Source organism: Sinocyclocheilus grahami, unplaced genomic scaffold, assembly GCF_001515645.1.
Source record: "Sinocyclocheilus grahami isolate Dianchi unplaced genomic scaffold, SAMN03320097.WGS_v1.1 scaffold15.1, whole genome shotgun sequence".
Classification (NCBI taxonomy): Eukaryota; Metazoa; Chordata; class Actinopteri; order Cypriniformes; family Cyprinidae; genus Sinocyclocheilus; species Sinocyclocheilus grahami.
The window spans coordinates 3,572,422-3,593,695 of record NW_015505194.1 but is presented as its reverse complement, the minus strand read 5'-3'; the positions used below and the strand labels follow the sequence as shown (position 1 = coordinate 3,593,695).

At 37.3% G+C, this 21,274-nt stretch overlaps 1 protein-coding gene across 1 annotated transcript; it reads left to right on the top strand.

Moving 5' to 3' along the window:
• Nucleotides 1-760: 760 nt before the first annotated feature.
• On the top strand, nucleotides 761-5,170 carry LOC107602161 (zinc finger and BTB domain-containing protein 1-like). Its single transcript, XM_016294590.1, has 2 exons — nucleotides 761-996; nucleotides 2,498-5,170. The coding sequence occupies exon 2, from the start codon at nucleotides 2,502-2,504 to the stop codon at nucleotides 4,527-4,529; it is 2,028 nt and encodes a 675-aa protein (XP_016150076.1). The 5' UTR covers nucleotides 761-996; nucleotides 2,498-2,501; the 3' UTR covers nucleotides 4,530-5,170.
• The last annotated feature ends 16,104 nt before the right edge of the window (nucleotides 5,171-21,274 follow it).

The following is a 21,274-nucleotide window of genomic DNA, read 5'->3' as shown; positions in this document are numbered from 1 at the left end:
ACTTGCATAGACGAGAGAGCAAAGCCAGTTCTGCAAAAGGGTCTGACAGACCTTCTGAGGCGCTCATGAATTTGCTTGATTGTAACACACCTATGTAGGAACACCTCTAACAATTTGAACACTTGAAAAATTATACGTCTTTAAACTCATCTGTTTCACAACATTTATCATATATGCTATAAAGATCTAATCAGACGGATTTTGGTTTAGTGTGTCATTATTGTGGTGTGGATTTACGATTAGTGTTGACCTATTTTACTTTTTAAATAATTATTGGACTAGTCAACTGTTAGCAAGTTAGCAAGCAGTCAACTGACTGAATGTATAAAAAAAAATTTTTTTAATATATAATTGAGAATTGCAATTATGTAAAAATTTACATTCTAAACTAAAACATGTTAATGGCCTATAAAAGCTGTGATCATGTAAAAACATATCGTACAAAAATAGTGATATTTCTGATGCTTACATAAGAAATGAGAATTCTCAACAAGCTTTTTTTTAGCAGAAATTCAGCTTGGCATGATGGTAATGCCAGCAATACAGAGGAAAGCGATATTTGTATACAAAAATGTTAATATATAGGCCTACACATAAAAAAACAAATGATTTGAAAGTAGTTATTGTGTAAAAGGTGCGAAATGTATGCTATGTAACATTATTCTATTTCGTTTTCAAGCACGAATGTTACCGCAAGGGCTCGTTCTGAAGAGCGTATTTTCATACATGGTTTGGTTGCATTTTCACTGTGCTGCGCGTGCTGGGGCGGGCTGGATTTGCGTGAGCGGGGCCGGATCTCAGTGCGGTGATAGAGCTCGCAGAGCGGCTGTGCGGAAGTTCTTTCATCCGCGCTGCACAGAAGGGGCTTCGCCCTCGAGATTAGCTATTCTCGTCCCAAGTTTTCGCTTGGACGAAGCCAAAAGAGGTGGAACTTCTTCGCTCTGTGTTTTAACTTGAATTCTGTCGTTCGCTACAAGTTAGCGCCCATTACCGTCGGTGAGTATTTTCAGTGTGTTTTGCGTGTAAACACGAGCCGCAGTAATGTGAAGCTCATAGCGTATGTGCGGGAAGCTGCGCGGGGGTGGCGCTGCATGCTTGCGTGAGAGATCTCCCTACGACATTGGTCAGATATATTCTGTTCTGTCGTCTCTTAAGTAACATATCCTTTAAAAACTTTATGTTGTCCCTAAGGATAATCGTATGGTCAGATCTATAGTGTGTCGTCCAAGTAGTTTGATTTTACTTTTAAGTGCGGTATGATTGACAGCCACAACGCCCGCATGATTCTGTCTCTAAAATAGGCCAATGAGAACGCGGGGGCGGGATGTAAACCTCTGTTAGGCTTTATTATGGAGCTGAACGACGGAAACAAGTACTATTTAAACCAACTCTTACTAAGCTTATTGATTATGCCTATATGAACACAATTTCTATCTTCTGCTGTCATCTGCTTTTTATGATTTTATTCTGAATGGTAAAAAGTTTGCAAAGAAACTGAAGATTCCACTAGACTCCGTTAATTATTATAGCCCAATCAATTGAGTTTATTGACCAAGTTTGCCCTTATAAGGAGTTATACCTGCCGAGTTGCTCAGATGGTTACAGATCAGTGCAAACTATTTCATTTTTATTTATTTTTAATATTAATAGCGAAGCAAGGAAAAATAATCAAACCTAAAATATTTAAACCTATCATTAATAATAATTAAAAAATATTGTCTGACCTTCCACTTATATTTGCTTTGTTGTTTCACATTGGCAAAAGTCTATTACGTAATCTTTAGTGTTACATCCAATACTGACAAGACATCTAGTTGATTTGTGAGTTTGACTATTTTTCTTTGGAGTCAGTAAGATTAAAAAAAGAAAAAAAGAAATTTACTTTAATCAGCAAGGATGGATTAAATTGATCAAAGGTAACCATAAAGAAATGTATAATGTTACAATAGATTTCAAATTAATTATTTTCTTTTGAACTGTCTATTCATCAAAGAACCTAGAAAAAAATGTATCATGGTTTCCACAAAAAATATTAAGCAGCACATCTGTATTCATCCTTGATAATAAGAAATGTTTCTTGAACCTCCAAATCAGCACAAAAAAATGGAGTAATGGCTGCTGAAAATGTAGCTTTGCCATCACAGAAATATATTATATATTAAAATAGAAAATAGTTATTTAAAATTGCACTAATATTTCACAATATTACTGTTTTTTTTGTGCTTTTAATTAAATAATTGCAGCCATACACATTCACACATCTTTGGCTGTTTTTGGGTGTCCTGTCATGAGTGTTGTGTTTTTTTAAGGCAGCATGTTAAGTTAAAAATAGTCCAACTTTTAAAAATGTATCTTGAGATCTGTGCACTCCATTCCATTCCACAGTTAGACCAACTCTTGCAAATCAATACATAATAGCCATGATATTATCATGATAGTCATGGCCAAAGGGCGTGAAAAAAAGATATCTTACGTTTTTCTTTACGATTCCTTACAGGGCAATGGCAAGGCCAAGCCACAGTGAGCATGTCCTGCAGCAGCTCAACAACCAAAGGGAGTGGGGTTTCCTCTGTGACTGCTGCATTGCTATAGGGGATATTTATTTCAGGGCCCACAAGGCCGTGCTGGCAGCCTGCAGCTCTTACTTCAGAATGATGTTCATCCGGGATCAGCAGGGGACGGCACGTTTTGATCTCAGCAACATGCAGATCAGCGCAGAGTGCTTCGATCTCATCCTGCAGCTCATGTACCTTGGCCGAATCGTCGTGGATCACTATGAATTTGAAGAGCTGAAATCATCTATGGCCTACCTACAAATGTACTACATCCCCGACTCACTTGAGGACCTCAGAGATATCCGAACATCCAATCTGACACCCTCGTCTTCTGCATCGTCCTCTTCATCATCCAGCTCCTCATCCAGTGTGGTGGGAAGCAAGATGATGTTCGGCGTTCGAATGTTTGAGCAGCAGCGACCAAGCCCTTCTGATAATGAATGCGCTCCCAAAGCCTCAACCACAACTGCTCGTCAGACCATTAATATCTCAACTGTCAGGCCTGCTGAAGATGTGGTCATACCACACCCTCCGCCACAATCGGAGACTGTTGTAGACCAACCATGTGACTTAAGGAAGAGAACATTAGGCCGAAGCTCTGCCATGAAAGAACGTCCTCGATTTGGCCGTACATACACTTGCGACGATTGCGGTTTTGTGTTCAGCTGTGAAAAGCTTCTAATTGAACACATCCTCACATGCACCAATCGCAAAGCTTTTCAGACACCCAAAGTCAACAAAAAGGTTTACGGCGATTCTGGCAAAGATGAGAGCTCAACCTCAGAGGGTACGGATGAGCACAGAACAGTTTGCAAGGGCGAAGAGGACTGGCCAGACCACAAGTCGGACACAGAGACGGTGATCAGGTCTGTCGCCACTGGCATGGACAGTGAAGTTGCCTTCTCCAGGAATATAGCCATTAAAGTGGAGCGAGACGATGATTCTGAGACCGATTTGGAAACTATAAAAGTCATAAAGGTAGGGAACCATAATGTAGGGTGCTGCAAAGTTCGTACCAGAGCGTACAAAGACAATCTTGCAGACCAGATGAAGTTTGACAGCGAGGAAGAGGCCGGAGTATCCGCCATGGATGCTTTGGAGGGCCAAAGCACAGGGTTATCCTCTGATCCAAAGGTGCACCGGATCAAAGAGGAAAAGCAAGATGGCGCATGCATTCCATGTGAGTTGTGCGGAGCCCTGTTAACGGAGGAGGATCAGTCTGCTCATTACATCTCCAGCCACATGGGACATATCTGTGCCTGTGGAAGGTGCGGCCAAGTGCTCATTAAAGGCAGGCAGCTGCAGGAGCACGCAGAGCGATGCGGTGAACCCCAGGGGGCCGAGATAGACTCCCCAGGTGTGGATTCGCTTCTACTTGAAGATGCCGAGGCTATGGAGGAAAGCTTGCTGGAAGGAGCCGACCTGGGCTTTCGCTGTCCACTCTGTGGGACGATATTTGAAAGCGAAAGTCTTGCAGTGGAGCACACGTTGGCTTGTCCGGAGCAGGAGCCATTCCGGCCAGTTCTGTTGGAAGACGGTGGTGAGCCAGACCATCGTCGCAAGCATTTCTGCGCGATTTGTGGCAAAGGCTTTTACCAAAGGTGTCATCTACGGGAGCATTACACTGTGCACACCAAGGAAAAGCAGTTCACCTGTCAGACCTGCGGGAAACAGTTTCTGCGCGAACGGCAGCTGCGGTTGCACACTGACATGCACAAGGGTATGGCGCGGTACGTCTGCCCGGTGTGTGATCAGGGTACGTTTCTCAAACACGATCACGTGCGACACATGATCTCTCACCTGTCTGCCGGAGAGACTATCTGCCAGGTGTGTTTCCAGATTTTCCCCAGCGGCGAACATCTGGAGAAGCACATGGATGTGCATCTGTACATCTGTGGCGTTTGCGGAGAGAAGTTCCGTCTCCGCAAAGACATGCGGAGCCACTACAACTCCAAGCACACCAAGAGACATTGAGAGGCCTCTCTCTGCAACCCTTGAATCTTTGAAATAAGCCATACTGTAAATGTGAGAACAAATCTATGCACTTAGACACCAATTGTAACCTTTACAACTGCACTTTCCATGTGTATGCAAATTCTGGATGTGATGCTAGATGTTTTTGGTGGGATATAGTGCCTCAAGCTTTTGTCTTCATTTTCTTATATTTCGAGGTGGATATCCAGACACTGGTTAAGTCTAGATATTGACTAAATCACACTATCAGTGGTGTTTCAGTTGAAAATGCTTTATAGGTCTGTAGTTATGAAACTGGCCCAAGGCTAATAGTTTTACATCCAATAATTGATATCTGATCACAAAGCTTTAATGATGGTACGCATTGGCTTGTTAAAGTTTATCAACATTTTAACCGTAGTATTTAAGATAACTTTTGTCAAAGAGGTCATTTGTTTATGTTATTGGTGGTGCTTTTTTAGTGAACACGAGCACATACAGCTTCCATTTTGTCATAATTTCAACCAGCTCTGGTGTCGTCGTTACCGGTCATATCCTCCATGTTCAAATGCCCTTAAAGGGATCGATCACCCAAATGAAAATTCCATCATCATTTATTCTCTCTTATGTTATTCTGAACCTTTATGACTGACTTTCTTCTGTTGAACACAAAAAATATATTTTGAAAAAGATCTTTTTATAAACTTATTTTGTCCATACAATGAAAGTTAGTGGGGTCCAGTGTTGTTTTGGACAAAAAACTGTTAAAACATTGTTTAAAAGATATTTTCTTCTGTTCCGCAGAAGAAAGAAAGCCAGGTTTGGAATGACAAAATTATGACAGAATGTTCATTTTTAGACAAACTATCCCTTTCAAGCATGGAGATAATAAAGGAGAATAGATTGCTAATAGAATGCGGGCACTTTTCCCTCCTTGCACCAGAACACTAAAAATACTGTAAAAGCAAAGAAAAACACTCTTGTTGATGCCTTTCATCTAGCTGTACTTGCTAAATCGTCACTCATACAAAACCCAGGAATCTATGCAAACTGTTGTAAATTCAACCCAAATTTAGTGTGCGTTCACAGAGTTGACGTGAGCAGTTTCATGGAGTAAAACAACATTTATTGTGTAGCTATTTCAATATCCCAAAGATATTCATGTCATATAAACAGATTTATAAAATCTTTCGGTTTGTACACCAGCTATCTGTTTCTAATAAGGATTACGTGATATACAATTCTTATCAGCCTATGCTGTTTTTGTTCGGAGCAATCAAACTATATGCTTTTGTTTAGGGTCCATATAAAGCTTAAATGGGCTTATAAGAGGTCTTAACATTTAAAATATTTCACACCTTATAGAATTATTGTGGCTTGATGTGAATATGTGGAAATGACATATAATGCTTGCACAAGGGTGTAGGGTAACTTATAACGTTTGTATTAATAAACAAGTGCTTCGGCAATCGTTATCTTGTGAAATAACCAGGTTGGATTGTATTTTTGTTTTTTCTTTCAGTTTTGTTTTTCAAGTTTAATCACGTGATGTTCATACAGGCTAAAGAGCAGATTTTTGGAGCTGTGATCCATGAACCATCAAGGTGGCCATGAAATCATACAGATGAATCTGGACACAGTTAATGATTGGATTAAGAGCAGGCAGTCTAAAGTTGTGACAGTTGGTGCTCCATGCTTCTTTTTGAAATAAGTTGTCACATTCAAGTAAACTGACCTATTCAGGCTTACACAGCTTAATGACTTAATGTATGGATTGTATAAAAAGTATATCGAGACTGTGTTACAGTGAGGTTTATGCAGCTTACTTGTATTCTTCATCGGTAGTTACATTTGTGATCAGTTTTTAAATAAAAAGAATTATGATTAAGGACCAAAGCAAGCACGTAATTTTAATTAACAGACAAACAGCTCAGACATTTGCACTGGCTGTTCAGCAATGTATTTGGGCTGTGTTGTGATCTAAACCTAGTGAAAATATTTGTGTGTGGTAGAAATATTGTAAGGAATATATGCAATTATTGTTTTTTGATCACGTTTAAAAAAATTCCTTCAGTGTTTCATACATTCTTGGATTTAAGAAAGAAAATAAAGGTTTCAAAAATTGGTGATTTGTTTGATGCATTTGAAACTAAATTCATGAAAATTCATGAACACAAATGCAAAACCTATAAGGTGTGTTTACTGTTAAATCTGACAGTGATTAATTTATCATATGAAGTATTTTCAGACTACATGCTGCCTGCTGAATTATTACAACCTTCTGGTTGTCGGATAATGGCAGCGTAATATTTGCCATGCAAATGATCATTACAAACCCATCCGGGATATGTTATCCCTATATTTAACAGACCATATCAAACACAATAGCTTGCATAGATGAATCCCCTGACAAACGAATAATATTTATAAAAATAAATTTAAAAAAAATTATTTAAATAATTAGTTATGAAAGCTTTTCTTTTATATTATGCCTTTGCAATGTCAAATTTATCAGAAATTATCCTACTATCTTCTTTTAAAATGGTTTAAATGATAATTTGGTGCATTATTTGCTCTAGTTTTATTTAACTTGTTTACGAATAAACAATAGCTTGTCAAAATAATGCTTCTGCATTGTGTGTGACAATGCATTGCTTTGCCGATTTCTTCAGCCTGTGTTGTCATGAAATGCAGTGGCAGTTCAATGTATTATTGCTGATGTTCAGTAGCTGCACTGATAATAATCATTCATCCCTCTAGAAGTACTTTGAAATTGAGCTGCAAAGTCGGAACAAGGAGCGATCTGTGTAGGTCTGTAGGAAAACAGAATCAAACACATGGGGCAGATTGAACTAACATTAACAGTGTTTGGTTGTTTGCAGGAGAGTGCCATCACTAACCTCTAGATGGTGACAATTCTCTCATATTATTTGACCCCAAGTTCTAGAGGAGCTTTTTAAGTAGGCCTATGTACCTCTCTCTTGAGAAACAGATTAAGTGTAGGGGAGATTGTTTTAGGGATTTTAGAGGAAATGCGTACAAATGCTGTTAGGCCACGTCTATGCTGAACTCTATATCAGCACAAAACCATCCCTCCTATTCATGGCCTGTATTTTGCTAAAAAAAAAAATTCTTAAAATGCCCAAACAGCCCCTATCTCAGGCTCTCAAATGAGTTTATATCTGGTTAAAAGCCTTTTAATGCCTACATGTTCCAACACCTCGACTGCCTTTGCAGCCAGTGAGCTTGTGGTTTTGGAAACCATCTCTAGATGCCTGGAAACCTCTTGTGGCGCTTACTGTGACGCATACACGCTCTGTATTTGTCCAACCAAATTACTTTAGCATGGAAGGAACTTTTCGTTCTCATTGGGTAAATACCTGACTAAGACATCAGAAGCTGTTTAATAAAAAAGACCCTTGATTAGAACCAAGAAATGCTTCTAATGAAACAAAATGTACTTTAAATAATTCACGTTTATTGCTTTGCTCATTTAATGTTAAATGTACTAAAAATGTGTTGGGGTTATTGACAGTATTACAGGCCTTTAATTGTAATAATTGTTAATTAAGATACATTTTTGGCAAATGGCAAATCAATCTAATATCTTTTGTCCGTGTGGCCATGTAGCTCAGCTTGCATTTCTTCTGCTTGCTTGTTTGTTGGAAGCGGAAAGCACGCTGCCTGCCTGCTCTTGTTTATGTGCTTTCATGTTACTCTTTGATTATCCACTTGGTGGCGCTGTTTTATGCTTATCCTTACAGTATGTTTGTAACATACATTAACACATTATGAACAGGCCTCAGGAGTGCATTTGAGAAGCTTAATGTGTATGCTTGGCCGACAAAATGCACTCTTCTGCTTAATAAGTAATAGATGGTTTATGTGTTCTCAGATGACATTAGATGCATTATTGTGAGTTAAGGCCAGCCCAGCGTTTCGAGTCTTTCAAGTATACAGTAAAGAGCTGCTAGAAGACATTTGGCAGTATTGTTTCCTACAATGGATTGTAGTAAAACATACACCTCATTCGGCGCTCCCGAGATCCCGAGATGCCCGCAAAAACGAGTCAGTGTCTGAGTGAACCGTTCGAATGAATCAAACTGATTCGCGAACCTTTTGCAACCCTGATTCTAAACATTTGCTAGAAAAACACAGATGAGGTGAGTGCTGAAATATATTATTGGGGACAATTATCATCAGCAATCTCTCGATCATCAGACAAGAATTTAGATGCACGTTAATATTTTACTGCTTAATACCATAGACTGTATAAAAGCAGCTTAATACTGAAACAAAATCCACACTAAGTGTTGCGCGCTGCTTTCTCTGCGTTGCCACAAGGGGCGCTGGAGCGGAGAGTCAGTCTTTTTTTATTTTATTATTATAATTTTTTTGTATTACAAAACTTGTAGAAACATACAGAAACAGGGAAGCGAGACATGAATATATTCCAACAAAAAGCAATTATAAAAATAAAAACAGAAAACAAATATTCTGTATTTGCATGTCAAATTAATTATTATCGATACATAAAAGTGCAAAAATAAACTTACATTCTTTTAGAAAAGTTGTCGTAATACATCAAAAGTTTGGCACTCTTTTTGTTATTAGTAAGTCTAAGAGATGAAACAAGAGAGTCCAATTCAACAAGAAAAATGGGGAAAGACAAGAGTCAGTCTTTGACGGTGAGAATCGGATGAACTACTGTCATGGCGGAACAGGTCTTATATTGCTGAACAAATTAGGTATGTTTACTGCAACTTCCCTAAGTAATTTTTAGTAAGTAAGTTTTAATGGCAGAGGCATCTAAATGATCATTGGTTTGTATTCACATACTTGCCTTAAGTATATTCTACCCTTTTAAGATTCACAAAAGAAGAATTTATTTAGAAAACTTTTAGAAGTTATTTCTTAGGTTTTAACATTAATGGTTTGTTAACACATTTTTAGGCATGTTTTTTCTCAAAAATGGCTTTATCTGTGACATCTACGCCACAGCCTGTTTCCGCTACACCCTGCTAAATGAATTTCTTCTCCATTATGCCTAATTATATGTTCAAAATCAGCAGATTTCTGCCTTGGATCACAGACACAGAGTGCCCGTCTCTTGTGCCCCTCTGATTTGGTCTGGTTTACATGATGTCCTTTTAAGGCAGGTCTGTTTGTCACGACTGTGGGTGTCTGGTCCTCATGGGAGCTGGTCATGCCAACTTCAGTAATGGAGAGTCTTTCCATAACACATCATCCACCCACTCCAGTCATATGTTTACAGGCACGGTCCTCTTGAAGGTGCACTTTACAGCACTTCCCACTGCCACCTGGTCCTTTTGTAGTTGCTTCATTACATGTCACTAAGCACAGGCTTTGGCTGTTACCCTTCTTGAAAATATTAACCTTTCATGAGTACTGTACCCTGTAAGCTCAGATAAACCTCTGGACAATTCTAGCATTTTGTAAATTTTTATTAGACATTTAGCAGATGCCTTTGTCCAGAGCAATTTAATAATGAACTCTGATGAGTTCACCTGCCGTCTGTTCAAAAGTAATTTGGTCTGGACTGACCTTATGTAATCTTTAATTGTCTTCCTGATTCATTATTCCAATCCACCCACACTCTAGTGTGTTGTGTGGCTATGCACCCAGGTCATGTCCACTCTTATGCATTGAACACAATATTTTTTCATTGTATTATATATATTATTTTACTTTATTATTATTATTATCTGAATTATTATATATTATTATATAACTCTCTGAATTATTATTATATTATATATTCATTATAATAATTCTGAATAATAATAATAGTTATTATTATTATTCTTTTGTAATTTGCATATGATGCTAGAAAACCCCAGAATAAGTTCACATGTTGGATTTGGCTTTTTCCACTTTCTCCTTATCTGTTACTCCCACCATCTGTCCTCTCACACCAGAAGCAGTTGAAAATAATGTGTAAAGTATCTTAGAATGAAGAGCTGTGACTTGACTTATGTAGCTAAATTCATGGACTCAACAACCTTCAGCTAAAATACAATATATATTGCTTTGCATGAACAAACATCATGCTTAAATTGTCCCTCATTCTGTTGAATGTTCACAGATAACCAAGTGCTATATGAGATACAGCTTTTAGAGCATTTTGCAATTCTTCTTTGAAAGATTCTTTGAAATATTTCAAAATGGCAACTGACCCATGCCATCTGATTATGACAAAGTCACTTGCATATGTATGCTTGCTAAAAATGTGACTGACATTATAAGCCAAGAACCTCAGATGCAGGGAAAAAATATAAATTATGAAATTAGTTGTTATGAGTTATTCTGTTGATGTGAAAAAACAATGCATGCTGATTGTTGGCAGTGTGTTTAATGACATTTTCACGATGCTTCTCTGACATCAGAGGAGTGAATTTAGGGATTTATTTTTGAGCTCGTTGTGTGTATGTCATGCATACATCAAACATCACAGTCATCCACAGCACCCATCTTTGACAGAAGAAAAAATGTCAAATTGATAATATATTTTGGCCTGCATGATGAGTGTAGATATTAATCAAAGGTGTCTCTTATAAGTATTTGATAAGATTAAACATGTGCATCACTAAATCCCATATCCTCCCCTTTGTGAATAACCTGGATGAAAAATTGTTAACACAGTTACTTTTGGTCACCAAATTCCAGTGGTGTAATGTAACGAAGTAATAATACTTCGTTACAGTATTTAAGTATTTTTGGGGCGTATCTGTACTTTACTTGAGTTTTACTTGAGTCTGTACTTTACTTGAGTTTTTATATTTCAGCCAACTTTTACTTTTACTCCACATGATTCATTTTCCACTCAAGTCGAGTCTGGGGTGTACGATATACAGCATCGTCTGCGATAATATGGTAAGTGTTGTTGTAATGATGCGCGATCTGACATTATTAACTATATCACCAAATCGCACACAGAGTGCACGCACATTGATTTATTAAGTCTATTAAAACTGAAAATTCCAGGCTTTCTAAATTGTAGACGGCAAAAATGCTCAATTCTGTATGCTTTTTATATTTATATAATTTAATATAGTTAACTTAATCTATATCACTCAAAGAGTACCGTTTTTCTGCAGATATCAGCATGAACATTTAATAATAATTTTATACAAGTTCAGTAAAGCAATAAGTGACTTACATTTTAGACATAATAATGCTTGTTTTTGCTCAATTTTGCTAAAGAAAATAGTTCCAAACAAAGATCACAGCACTGTTTTGCGTCTCTGAGCAATGGACGGTGTTTACTTATTGAATGAATCAGCTTTTTGAACGAATCGGTTGAATAAATGATTCAGTGATTCACTCATTAACACAGTCAAATGCTTTGTTTCTGAATGAATCAGTCGTTTGAATGAATCGGTTGAATCTCAATGGCTCACTCATTAACAGTCACTTGCTGTCACCTACTGGCGGTTTTAATTTCACATTTCGACAATTTTCATATTTTAAATTATTTAAAATATCAGTATACAACGTTTTATGTTAAAAACAAAACATTAGGCCTATTTATGATGAACGCAGTAGGCAGTATAAGCACACATGACGAGCTATGCACCCGCATCTGCGCTCGCGTTCGGTCTCACCTCATGTTGGCGGCTGAATACAAATGATCATCATAATTAATGGGAGCCCGGTCTCATAAAATGTGTATAAATAGTGCGCCAAATTAAAACTCGTGGTATTGATATGCAAAAATGGACTTTGGCGTGTATATGCTACACACGTGTTTGGCGTGCATGATATATAGCCTACGCAGTTTTCGCGTGCATATGATATGCAGTTTTCGGGTACATATGATTCGCATCCACCCCACAACCCTAATCCTACCCATCGCGTAGCATATAAACGCCAGATTCAATTTTTGCGTATCAATACCACGAGTTTTCGTTTTTATTTGGCGTACTATTTATACGCACTTTCATGAGATCGGGTTATTAATGGACAACTAGGCTATATCAGGGAAAAGACATCAGCGCAGTCCGGCGCAGAGAAAAGAAAAAGAAAAAAGCCCGAGATTAAGCCCGTGCATCACTTTCAGGTAACTACAGTGCTGTGAAAAGGGTTTTGCCCCCTTCCTGTTTTTTTAATTTTTTGCATATTTATCACACTTAAAAGATTCAGATCATCAAACTAATTTATATTACACAAAGATAATGCAAGTAAATACAAAATGCAGTTTTTAAATAATGATTTCATTTATTAATGGAAAAAAAAGCTGTCCAAACCTACATGGCCCTACGTGAAAAATTAATTGCCCCCTCCTGTTAAATCATGAAAGAACTGCAATTACCACATTAAACCACATTATTTTAGAAAGCTGAGTTCAATTTCACTAGCCACACGCAGGCCTGATTACTGCCAGACCTGTTGAATCAAGAAATCACTTAAATAGAACCTGTCTGACAAAGTGAAGCATGCTTAAAGAGCAACACATCATGCTGCGATCTAAAGAAATTCAAGAACAGATGAGAAACAAAACAGTTGACAAGAATCAGTCTGGAAAGGGTTATAAAGCCATTTATAAGGCTTTGGTACTCCAGTGAACCACAGTCAGAGCCATTATCCACAAATGAAGAAAACTTGGAACAGTGGAGAACCTTCCCAGGAGCGGCTGGCCAACCAAAATTACTCCAAGAGCACAACGACGACTCATCCAAGAGGTCATAAAAGAACCCAGAACAACATCTAAAGAGCTGCAGGCCTCGCTTGCCTCAATTAAGGTCAGTGTTCATGATTCAACAATAAGAAAGAGACTGGGCAAAAACGGCATCCATGGGAGAGTTCCAAGGCAAAAGCCACTGCTGACCAAAAAGAACACAAAGGCTTGTCTCTCATTTGCCAAAAAATATCTTGATTATCCCCAAGACTTTTGGGCAAATATTCTGTGGACTGATGAGACAAAAGTTGAACTTTTTGGAAGGTGTGTGTCTATATATATATATATATATATATATATATTCTGAATATATATATTCAGAAATTCATATATATATATATATATAATTATAAAAAATGAATTTTATGATGAACGCAGTAGGCAGTATAAGCACACATGACGAGCTATGCACCCGCATCTGCGCTCGCGTTCGGTCTCACCTCATGTTGGCGGCTGAATACAAATGATCATCATAATTAATGGGAGCCCGGTCTCATAAAATGTGTATAAATAGTGCGCCAAATTAAAACTCGTGGTATTGATATGCAAAAATGGACTTTGGCGTGTATATGCTACACACGTGTTTGGCGTGCATGATATATAGCCTACGCAGTTTTCGCGTGCATATGATATGCAGTTTTCGGGTACATATGATTCGCATCCACCCCACAACCCTAATCCTACCCATCGCGTAGCATATAAACGCCAGATTCAATTTTCGCGTATCAATACCACGAGTTTTCGTTTTTATTTGGCGTACTATTTATACGCACTTTCATGAGATCGGGTTATTAATGGACAACTAGGCTATATCAGGGAAAAGACATCAGCGCAGTCCGGCGCAGAGAAAAGAAAAAGAAAAAAGCCCGAGATTAAGCCCGTGCATCACTTTCAGGTAACTACAGTGCTGTGAAAAGGGTTTTGCCCCCTTCCTGTTTTTTAAATTTTTTGCATATTTATCACACTTAAAAGATTCAGATCATCAAACTAATTTATATTACACAAAGATAATGCAAGTAAATACAAAATGCAGTTTTTAAATAATGATTTCATTTATTAATGGAAAAAAAAGCTGTCCAAACCTACATGGCCCTACGTGAAAAATTAATTGCCCCCTCCTGTTAAATCATGAAAGAACTGCAATTACCACATTAAACCACATTATTTTAGAAAGCTGAGTTCAATTTCACTAGCCACACGCAGGCCTGATTACTGCCAGACCTGTTGAATCAAGAAATCACTTAAATAGAACCTGTCTGACAAAGTGAAGCATGCTTAAAGAGCAACACATCATGCTGCGATCTAAAGAAATTCAAGAACAGATGAGAAACAAAACAGTTGACAAGAATCAGTCTGGAAAGGGTTATAAAGCCATTTATAAGGCTTTGGTACTCCAGTGAACCACAGTCAGAGCCATTATCCACAAATGAAGAAAACTTGGAACAGTGGAGAACCTTCCCAGGAGCGGCTGGCCAACCAAAATTACTCCAAGAGCACAACGACGACTCATCCAAGAGGTCATAAAAGAACCCAGCCATTATCTTTGTGTAATATTAAAATTTGTTTGATGATCTGAACCTTTTAAGTCTGACAAATATGCAAAAAATAATTTTAAAAAACGGGAAGGGGGCAAAAACCTTTTCACAGCACTGTACGTTCATAATCCTGTGAAACTTTTTTGACTGTTGACGTTAGTAACGTGTTTTAATGTCGGTAATAATTTCACCAACAACGCATCTGACTTAATATTCTAGTTTTCATGACTTAAAATGTATTATATAAAAACAACGAGGAAATATAGGCCTATGGTATATGGCTTAAATAAGGTTTCATCGAACACTGTTAAAATACATAATGTAATACAAAATAAACAATTTACATTATTACAAATGCCTGCAAAGGGCACCAAAGGCCTGATAACTGCTGTTGTTACACTTACAGGACGATCAAATCCTTGTTTAATATTGACCAAACTTTTAATTCAAATATCCACTTAAAGGTCCCATATTGTCAAAACTGAAATTTCCTGGCTTTTTTCACAATTACTGAGGTCTAGGGGCTATTTAACTACCATATAAGTTTCAAAACAGTCAGTCCACAGTAAAATGCACACAGCCTGCTTAAAGTTCTAGCTATTTTTCACGAACCGTTGTGACGGAACTGCACAGTCACTGCCTTCAGTCACTGCCAATCTGTGCTGGTTTGAATGGGCCGCCTCCAGTTTCCTCTTTGTTTTGCTGCCTCCAGCTAGCGCTGTGACGTCGCTGACCCTAGTTACCTGTGGTTGGCCTGGCCGTGCGTCACTCAGAAAACAACAGGCCAATCAGAAGAGAGGCTCATGAATATTAATTAGACAGACCAAAATCGACCTGTTCTCAGCAGAGCTCCTGAGAGAGGAGCTGTAAAAATATATTGAGATGGTTTTTGGTACTTATACCGCAAATATATATTCTTAAGAACATCAAAACCTAAAATAAAACTCCAGTAAGGTGTACAATATGGGACCTTTACTTTTTAATAATACATTTTTTTGCGATAGAAATGCTACAGCCTCTATAATTTCTTCAACAAAAACATGTGTACATCCCAACCCTTACCAAAATTAACCATGGTTTTATCGTAGTAAAACTGCTTAATTTTATTTTGTGTGATTTCTGAATGCTTGAGACCAGAAAATCAATCAGACAACTGTATTAATAAAATCATAGCCATAAGTAACTGTCTAGAGCTAAAATTGTAATTTATTTATAATACAATTTAATTACAATAATTTTTTTTTTTATTATTATTACTTATTTAATTAAAGTTCTATTTTGACCTCTTATAGTAGGTGTTTTTGTTTTGTTTTTTGAGGGAGGGGGACAACAATTCTATTCTGCTTAGGGCACCCTTTTGGCCAGCAGCGGCCCTGTCTGAGCTGTTTTAACTGAAAGAAACTTGCACTGACATGTTTTAAAATATAACAGTGCCATTGTTTTGTCTCAAAATTCACACCAGTAATGTTTTTTTATTTCTAAGGAATGTTTATAAATATACTTAAATGTCCTAATTGAACTATGGCCTAAACCTGGGGCAAGTTCAAGCTCAAACCGGTGCGCAACGTTTTGCTACACGGTTTCCGGTTTGAACGACCTGTTTCCTGGAAACGGTGTGCAACGGGGTTTGAGATACGTTTTCTCTTGTTTGGTGGGTGTGTCAAAAATGTCAGCCCAATCAGCAGCAGCATGTATATAACCACGCGGTATTAAAGAGACAGCTGGCACAATGTAATTAACATCTAAATAAATTCACAAGGTGTTTATTTACATTAAAGGCAAAATAACTGAAATAATAAGAGCACACGTATAGATCTGGAACTTCTTTAAGTCTGTCTAAATATAATTGAGTAATTACAATGTCTTCTGGTCCATATCCTTTCCTTAGGAAGGTGTGCTAGACACTAATTTCCAGAGCTCGTGCAAGCATACCCATGTTGCTATGAACAGATACTTTATATAGCTTGCTGTTCTCTCCATTTTTGTTGTGTTAATTTTGATACTGAGGGGAAAGCGCGCAGCACATATTTACATATTCATACAACATTGCTTTCATCAGAGTGGGCGGTGTCGGGATGTGCGATAACAGTATACCGCAGCTCACGTAGGCTATTTCGAACTTCGTTTTATCCCTAAACGAAGAATGAAAAAGAACTTCGTTTTCAGTAGTATATCGGGGCCTTAAGCCCTCACTGTGAAACCAGGCCTAAATGTTTGAAACCCTTTTAGTGGATATATTTGTTTCTATAAACAAAATTAAAAACATGTATGTACAGAGATGAAATCAACCCCAAAATGGTCTCATAATAGGTGAAATATGTCATTCTAGTCCTATGGGTGATATGCAGATATTTTCTTTTGAGGGCATCTGCTCCCCATATCACATATTGTGTGTGTGGTGTGTCCCATTAGGACCCCTGTGAAATGTCAGGCACAAACATTAGCAGACAGAATCTCCTCAGGAACTCCAGTCCACAAAGGCAAAGCGAGGATAACTAATAGTTTTACAGTACACACTTGTGGAACATGCCATAATAGATTTTTTGTGATTCAAAAAACAAATCGTTGCGTAAGATTTTAATCTTTGAAGAGGATGGACAGAATGATGCTGCAGGTGTAATCACTCTATTCACAGTGACGTTGACTGACAAGATTGATGCCACAGGAGATTCATATGCATTGTCACCCCATCCAAAGGCTTACGTGCCTTACAGGAGTATATGGGAATTAAAATGGAAACTCTCTCATAAGAATTACACTACCGTTCAAAAGTTTGGGGTTGACAACATTTTGCAATGTTTTTGAAAGTCTCATATGCTCACCAAGGCTGCTTTTATTTGATCAAAAATATTGTAAAAATTTATATATTATTACAAACTGTTTGAATACATTTTAAAATGTAATATATTCCTATATTGCACAGCTGAATTTTCAGCAACCATTACTTCAGTGTTGCATTATTCTATACAGAAGGTTTAAAATAAGAGGAGCTGTAAAAATATATTGAGATGGTTTTTGGTACTTATACCGCAAATATATATTCTTAAGAACATCAAAACCTAAAATAAAACTCCAGTAAGGTGTACAATATGGGACCTTTACTTTTTAATAATACATTTTTTTGCGATAGAAATGCTACAGCCTCTATAATTTCTTCAACAAAAACATGTGTACATCCCAACCCTTACCAAAATTAACCATGGTTTTATCGTAGTAAAACTGCTTAATTTTATTTTGTGTGATTTCTGAATGCTTGAGACCAGAAAATCAATCAGACAACTGTATTAATAAAATCATAGCCATAAGTAACTGTCTAGAGCTAAAATTGTAATTTATTTATAATACAATTTAATTACAATAATTTTTTTTTTAATTATTATTACTTATTTAATTAAAGTTCTATTTTGACCTCTTATAGTAGGTGTTTTTGTTTAGTTTTTTGAGGGAGGGGGACAACAATTCTATTCTGCTTAGGGCACCCTTTTGGCCAGCAGCGGCCCTGTCTGAGCTGTTTTAACTGAAAGAAACTTGCACTGACATGTTTTAAAATATAACAGTGCCATTGTTTTGTCTCAAAATTCACACCAGTAATGTTTTTTTATTTCTAAGGAATGTTTATAAATATACTTAAATGTCCTAATTGAACTATGGCCTAAACCTGGGGCAAGTTCAAGCTCAAACCGGTGCGCAACGTTTTGCTACACGGTTTCCGGTTTGAACGACCTGTTTCCTGGAAACGGTGTGCAACGGGGTTTGAGATACGTTTTCTCTTGTTTGGTGGGTGTGTCAAAAATGTCAGCCCAATCAGCAGCAGCATGTATATAACCACGCGGTATTAAAGAGACAGCTGGCACAATGTAATTAACATCTAAATAAATTCACAAGGTGTTTATTTACATTAAAGGCAAAATAACTGAAATAATAAGAGCACACGTATAGATCTGGAACTTCTTTAAGTCTGTCTAAATATAATTGAGTAATTACAATGTCTTCTGGTCCATATCCTTTCCTTAGGAAGGTGTGCTAGACACTAATTTCCAGAGCTCGTGCAAGCATACCCATGTTGCTATGAACAGATACTTTATATAGCTTGCTGTTCTCTCCATTTTTGTTGTGTTAATTTTGATACTGAGGGGAAAGCGCGCAGCACATATTTACATATTCATACAACATTGCTTTCATCAGAGTGGGCGGTGTCGGGATGTGCGATAACAGTATACCACAGCTCACGTAGGCTATTTCGAACTTCGTTTTACCCCTAAACGAAGAATGAAAAAGAACTTCGTTTTCAGTAGTATATCGGGGCCTTAAGCCCTCACTGTGAAACCAGGCCTAAATGTTTGAAACCCTTTTAGTGGATATATTTGTTTCTATAAACAAAATTAAAAACATGTATGTACAGAGATGAAATCAACCCCAAAATGGTCTCATAATAGGTGAAATATGTCATTCTAGTCCTATGGGTGATATGCAGATATTTTCTTTTGAGGGCATCTGCTCCCCATATCACATATTGTGTGTGTGGTGTGTCCCATTAGGACCCCTGTGAAATGTCAGGCACAAACATTAGCAGACAGAATCTCCTCAGGAACTCCAGTCCACAAAGGCAAAGAGAGGCAAAGCGAGGATAACTAATAGTTTTACAGTACACACTTGTGGAACATGCCATAATAGATTTTTTGTGATTCAAAAAACAAATCGTTGCGTAAGATTTTAATCTTTGAAGAGGATGGACAGAATGATGCTGCAGGTGTAATCACTCTATTCACAGTGACGTTGACTGACAAGATTGGCAGCTCACGTAGGCTATTTCGAACTTCGTTTTATCCCTAAACGAAGAATGAAAAAGAACTTCGTTTTCAGTAGTATATCGGGGCCTTAAGCCCTCACTGTGAAACCAGGCCTAAATGTTTGAAACCCTTTTAGTGGATATATTTGTTTCTATAAACAAAATTAAAAACATGTATGTACAGAGATGAAATCAACCCCAAAATGGTCTCATAATTTTTTTTCTCTTGTAGGGTTCAAATTATTAATATTAATTATAGGTGAAATATGTCATTCTAGTCCTATGGGTGATATGCAGATATTTTCTTTTGAGGGCATCTGCTCCCCATATCACATATTGTGTGTGTGGTGTGTCCCATTAGGACCCCTGTGAAATGTCAGGCACAAACATTAGCAGACAGAATCTCCTCAGGAACTCCAGTCCACAAAGGCAAAGCGAGGATAACTAATAGTTTTACAGTACACACTTGTGGAACATGCCATAATAGATTTTTTGTGATTCAAAAAACAAATCGTTGCGTAAGATTTTAATCTTTGAAGAGGATGGACAGAATGATGCTGCAGGTGTAATCACTCTATTCACAGTGACGTTGACTGACAAGATTGATGCCACAGGAGATTCATATGCATTGTCACCCCATCCAAAGGCTTACGTGCCTTACAGGAGTATATGGGAATTAAAATGGAAACTCTCTCATAAGAATTACACTACCGTTCAAAAGTTTGGGGTTGACAACATTTTGCAATGTTTTTGAAAGTCTCATATGCTCACCAAGGCTGCTTTTATTTGATCAAAAATATTGTAAAAATTTATATATTATTACAAACTGTTTGAATACATTTTAAAATGTAATATATTCCTATATTGCACAGCTGAATTTTCAGCAACCATTACTTCAGTGTTGCATTATTCTATACAGAAGGTTTAAAATAAGAGCATTTATTTGAAATAGAAATCTTTAGTGACATTATAAATGTCTTATACCGTCACCTTTGATCAAGCAATTTCTTTGCTGATTAAAAGTATTAATTTTATTTTAAAAACATTTTACTGATTCCAATCTTTTGAATGGTGGTGGTGTATGTCAACTTTGTTCTTGGATCTTCTGTACATTGTATGGCTATGTACTGTATGTCTGTGTCCTTGCAAAAACAATATGGCAACCTATTCTTAAAGGGATAGTCCACCCAAGAATGAAAATTCTCATCTTATTTACTCACTGACATGTCATTCCAAACCTGTATGACTTACTTTCATCTGTTGAACACAAAGGAAGACATTTTAAAGAATCTTTGTAACCAAACAATTTCGGTTCCTATTGACTTAATTGTATTTTGAAATCAATGGGAACCGTTTGTTCACCAACATTCTTGAAAATATCCTCCAATTCATGTTTCCTCCCCTTTTCAACTCCACATTTCCTTCAGCACACAACCACCATAAACATTTAAAAGCATTTTTTCCATAACTTATGGCATTCCATATGCATTCCATTAATGGGTTCAGTCTACAGAGCATTATGTTTCCATTTATTAAGAGTGTCACCCACAGCACCATCTTTAAATATGCAGGGAATGTCCAGCTCCTTATATTTTAAATGGGGCTAGAAGAGGTAGAAAAAAACTGTACTTTTGCTATGGCGTAAACATTTCTGTTTGCTCATCTGAAGCTAATGGGAATCTCCTGAGGGACAGTGTTTGTTTGGCTGAATGGAATGCTGATGAAGAAGTCCCCATGGACAACT

Bases quoted from the DNA above. Each gene is read 5' to 3' on its own strand.
- LOC107602161 (XM_016294590.1), top strand. From the start codon at position 2,502: ATGGCAAGGCCAAGCCACAGTGAGCATGTCCTGCAGCAGCTCAACAAC.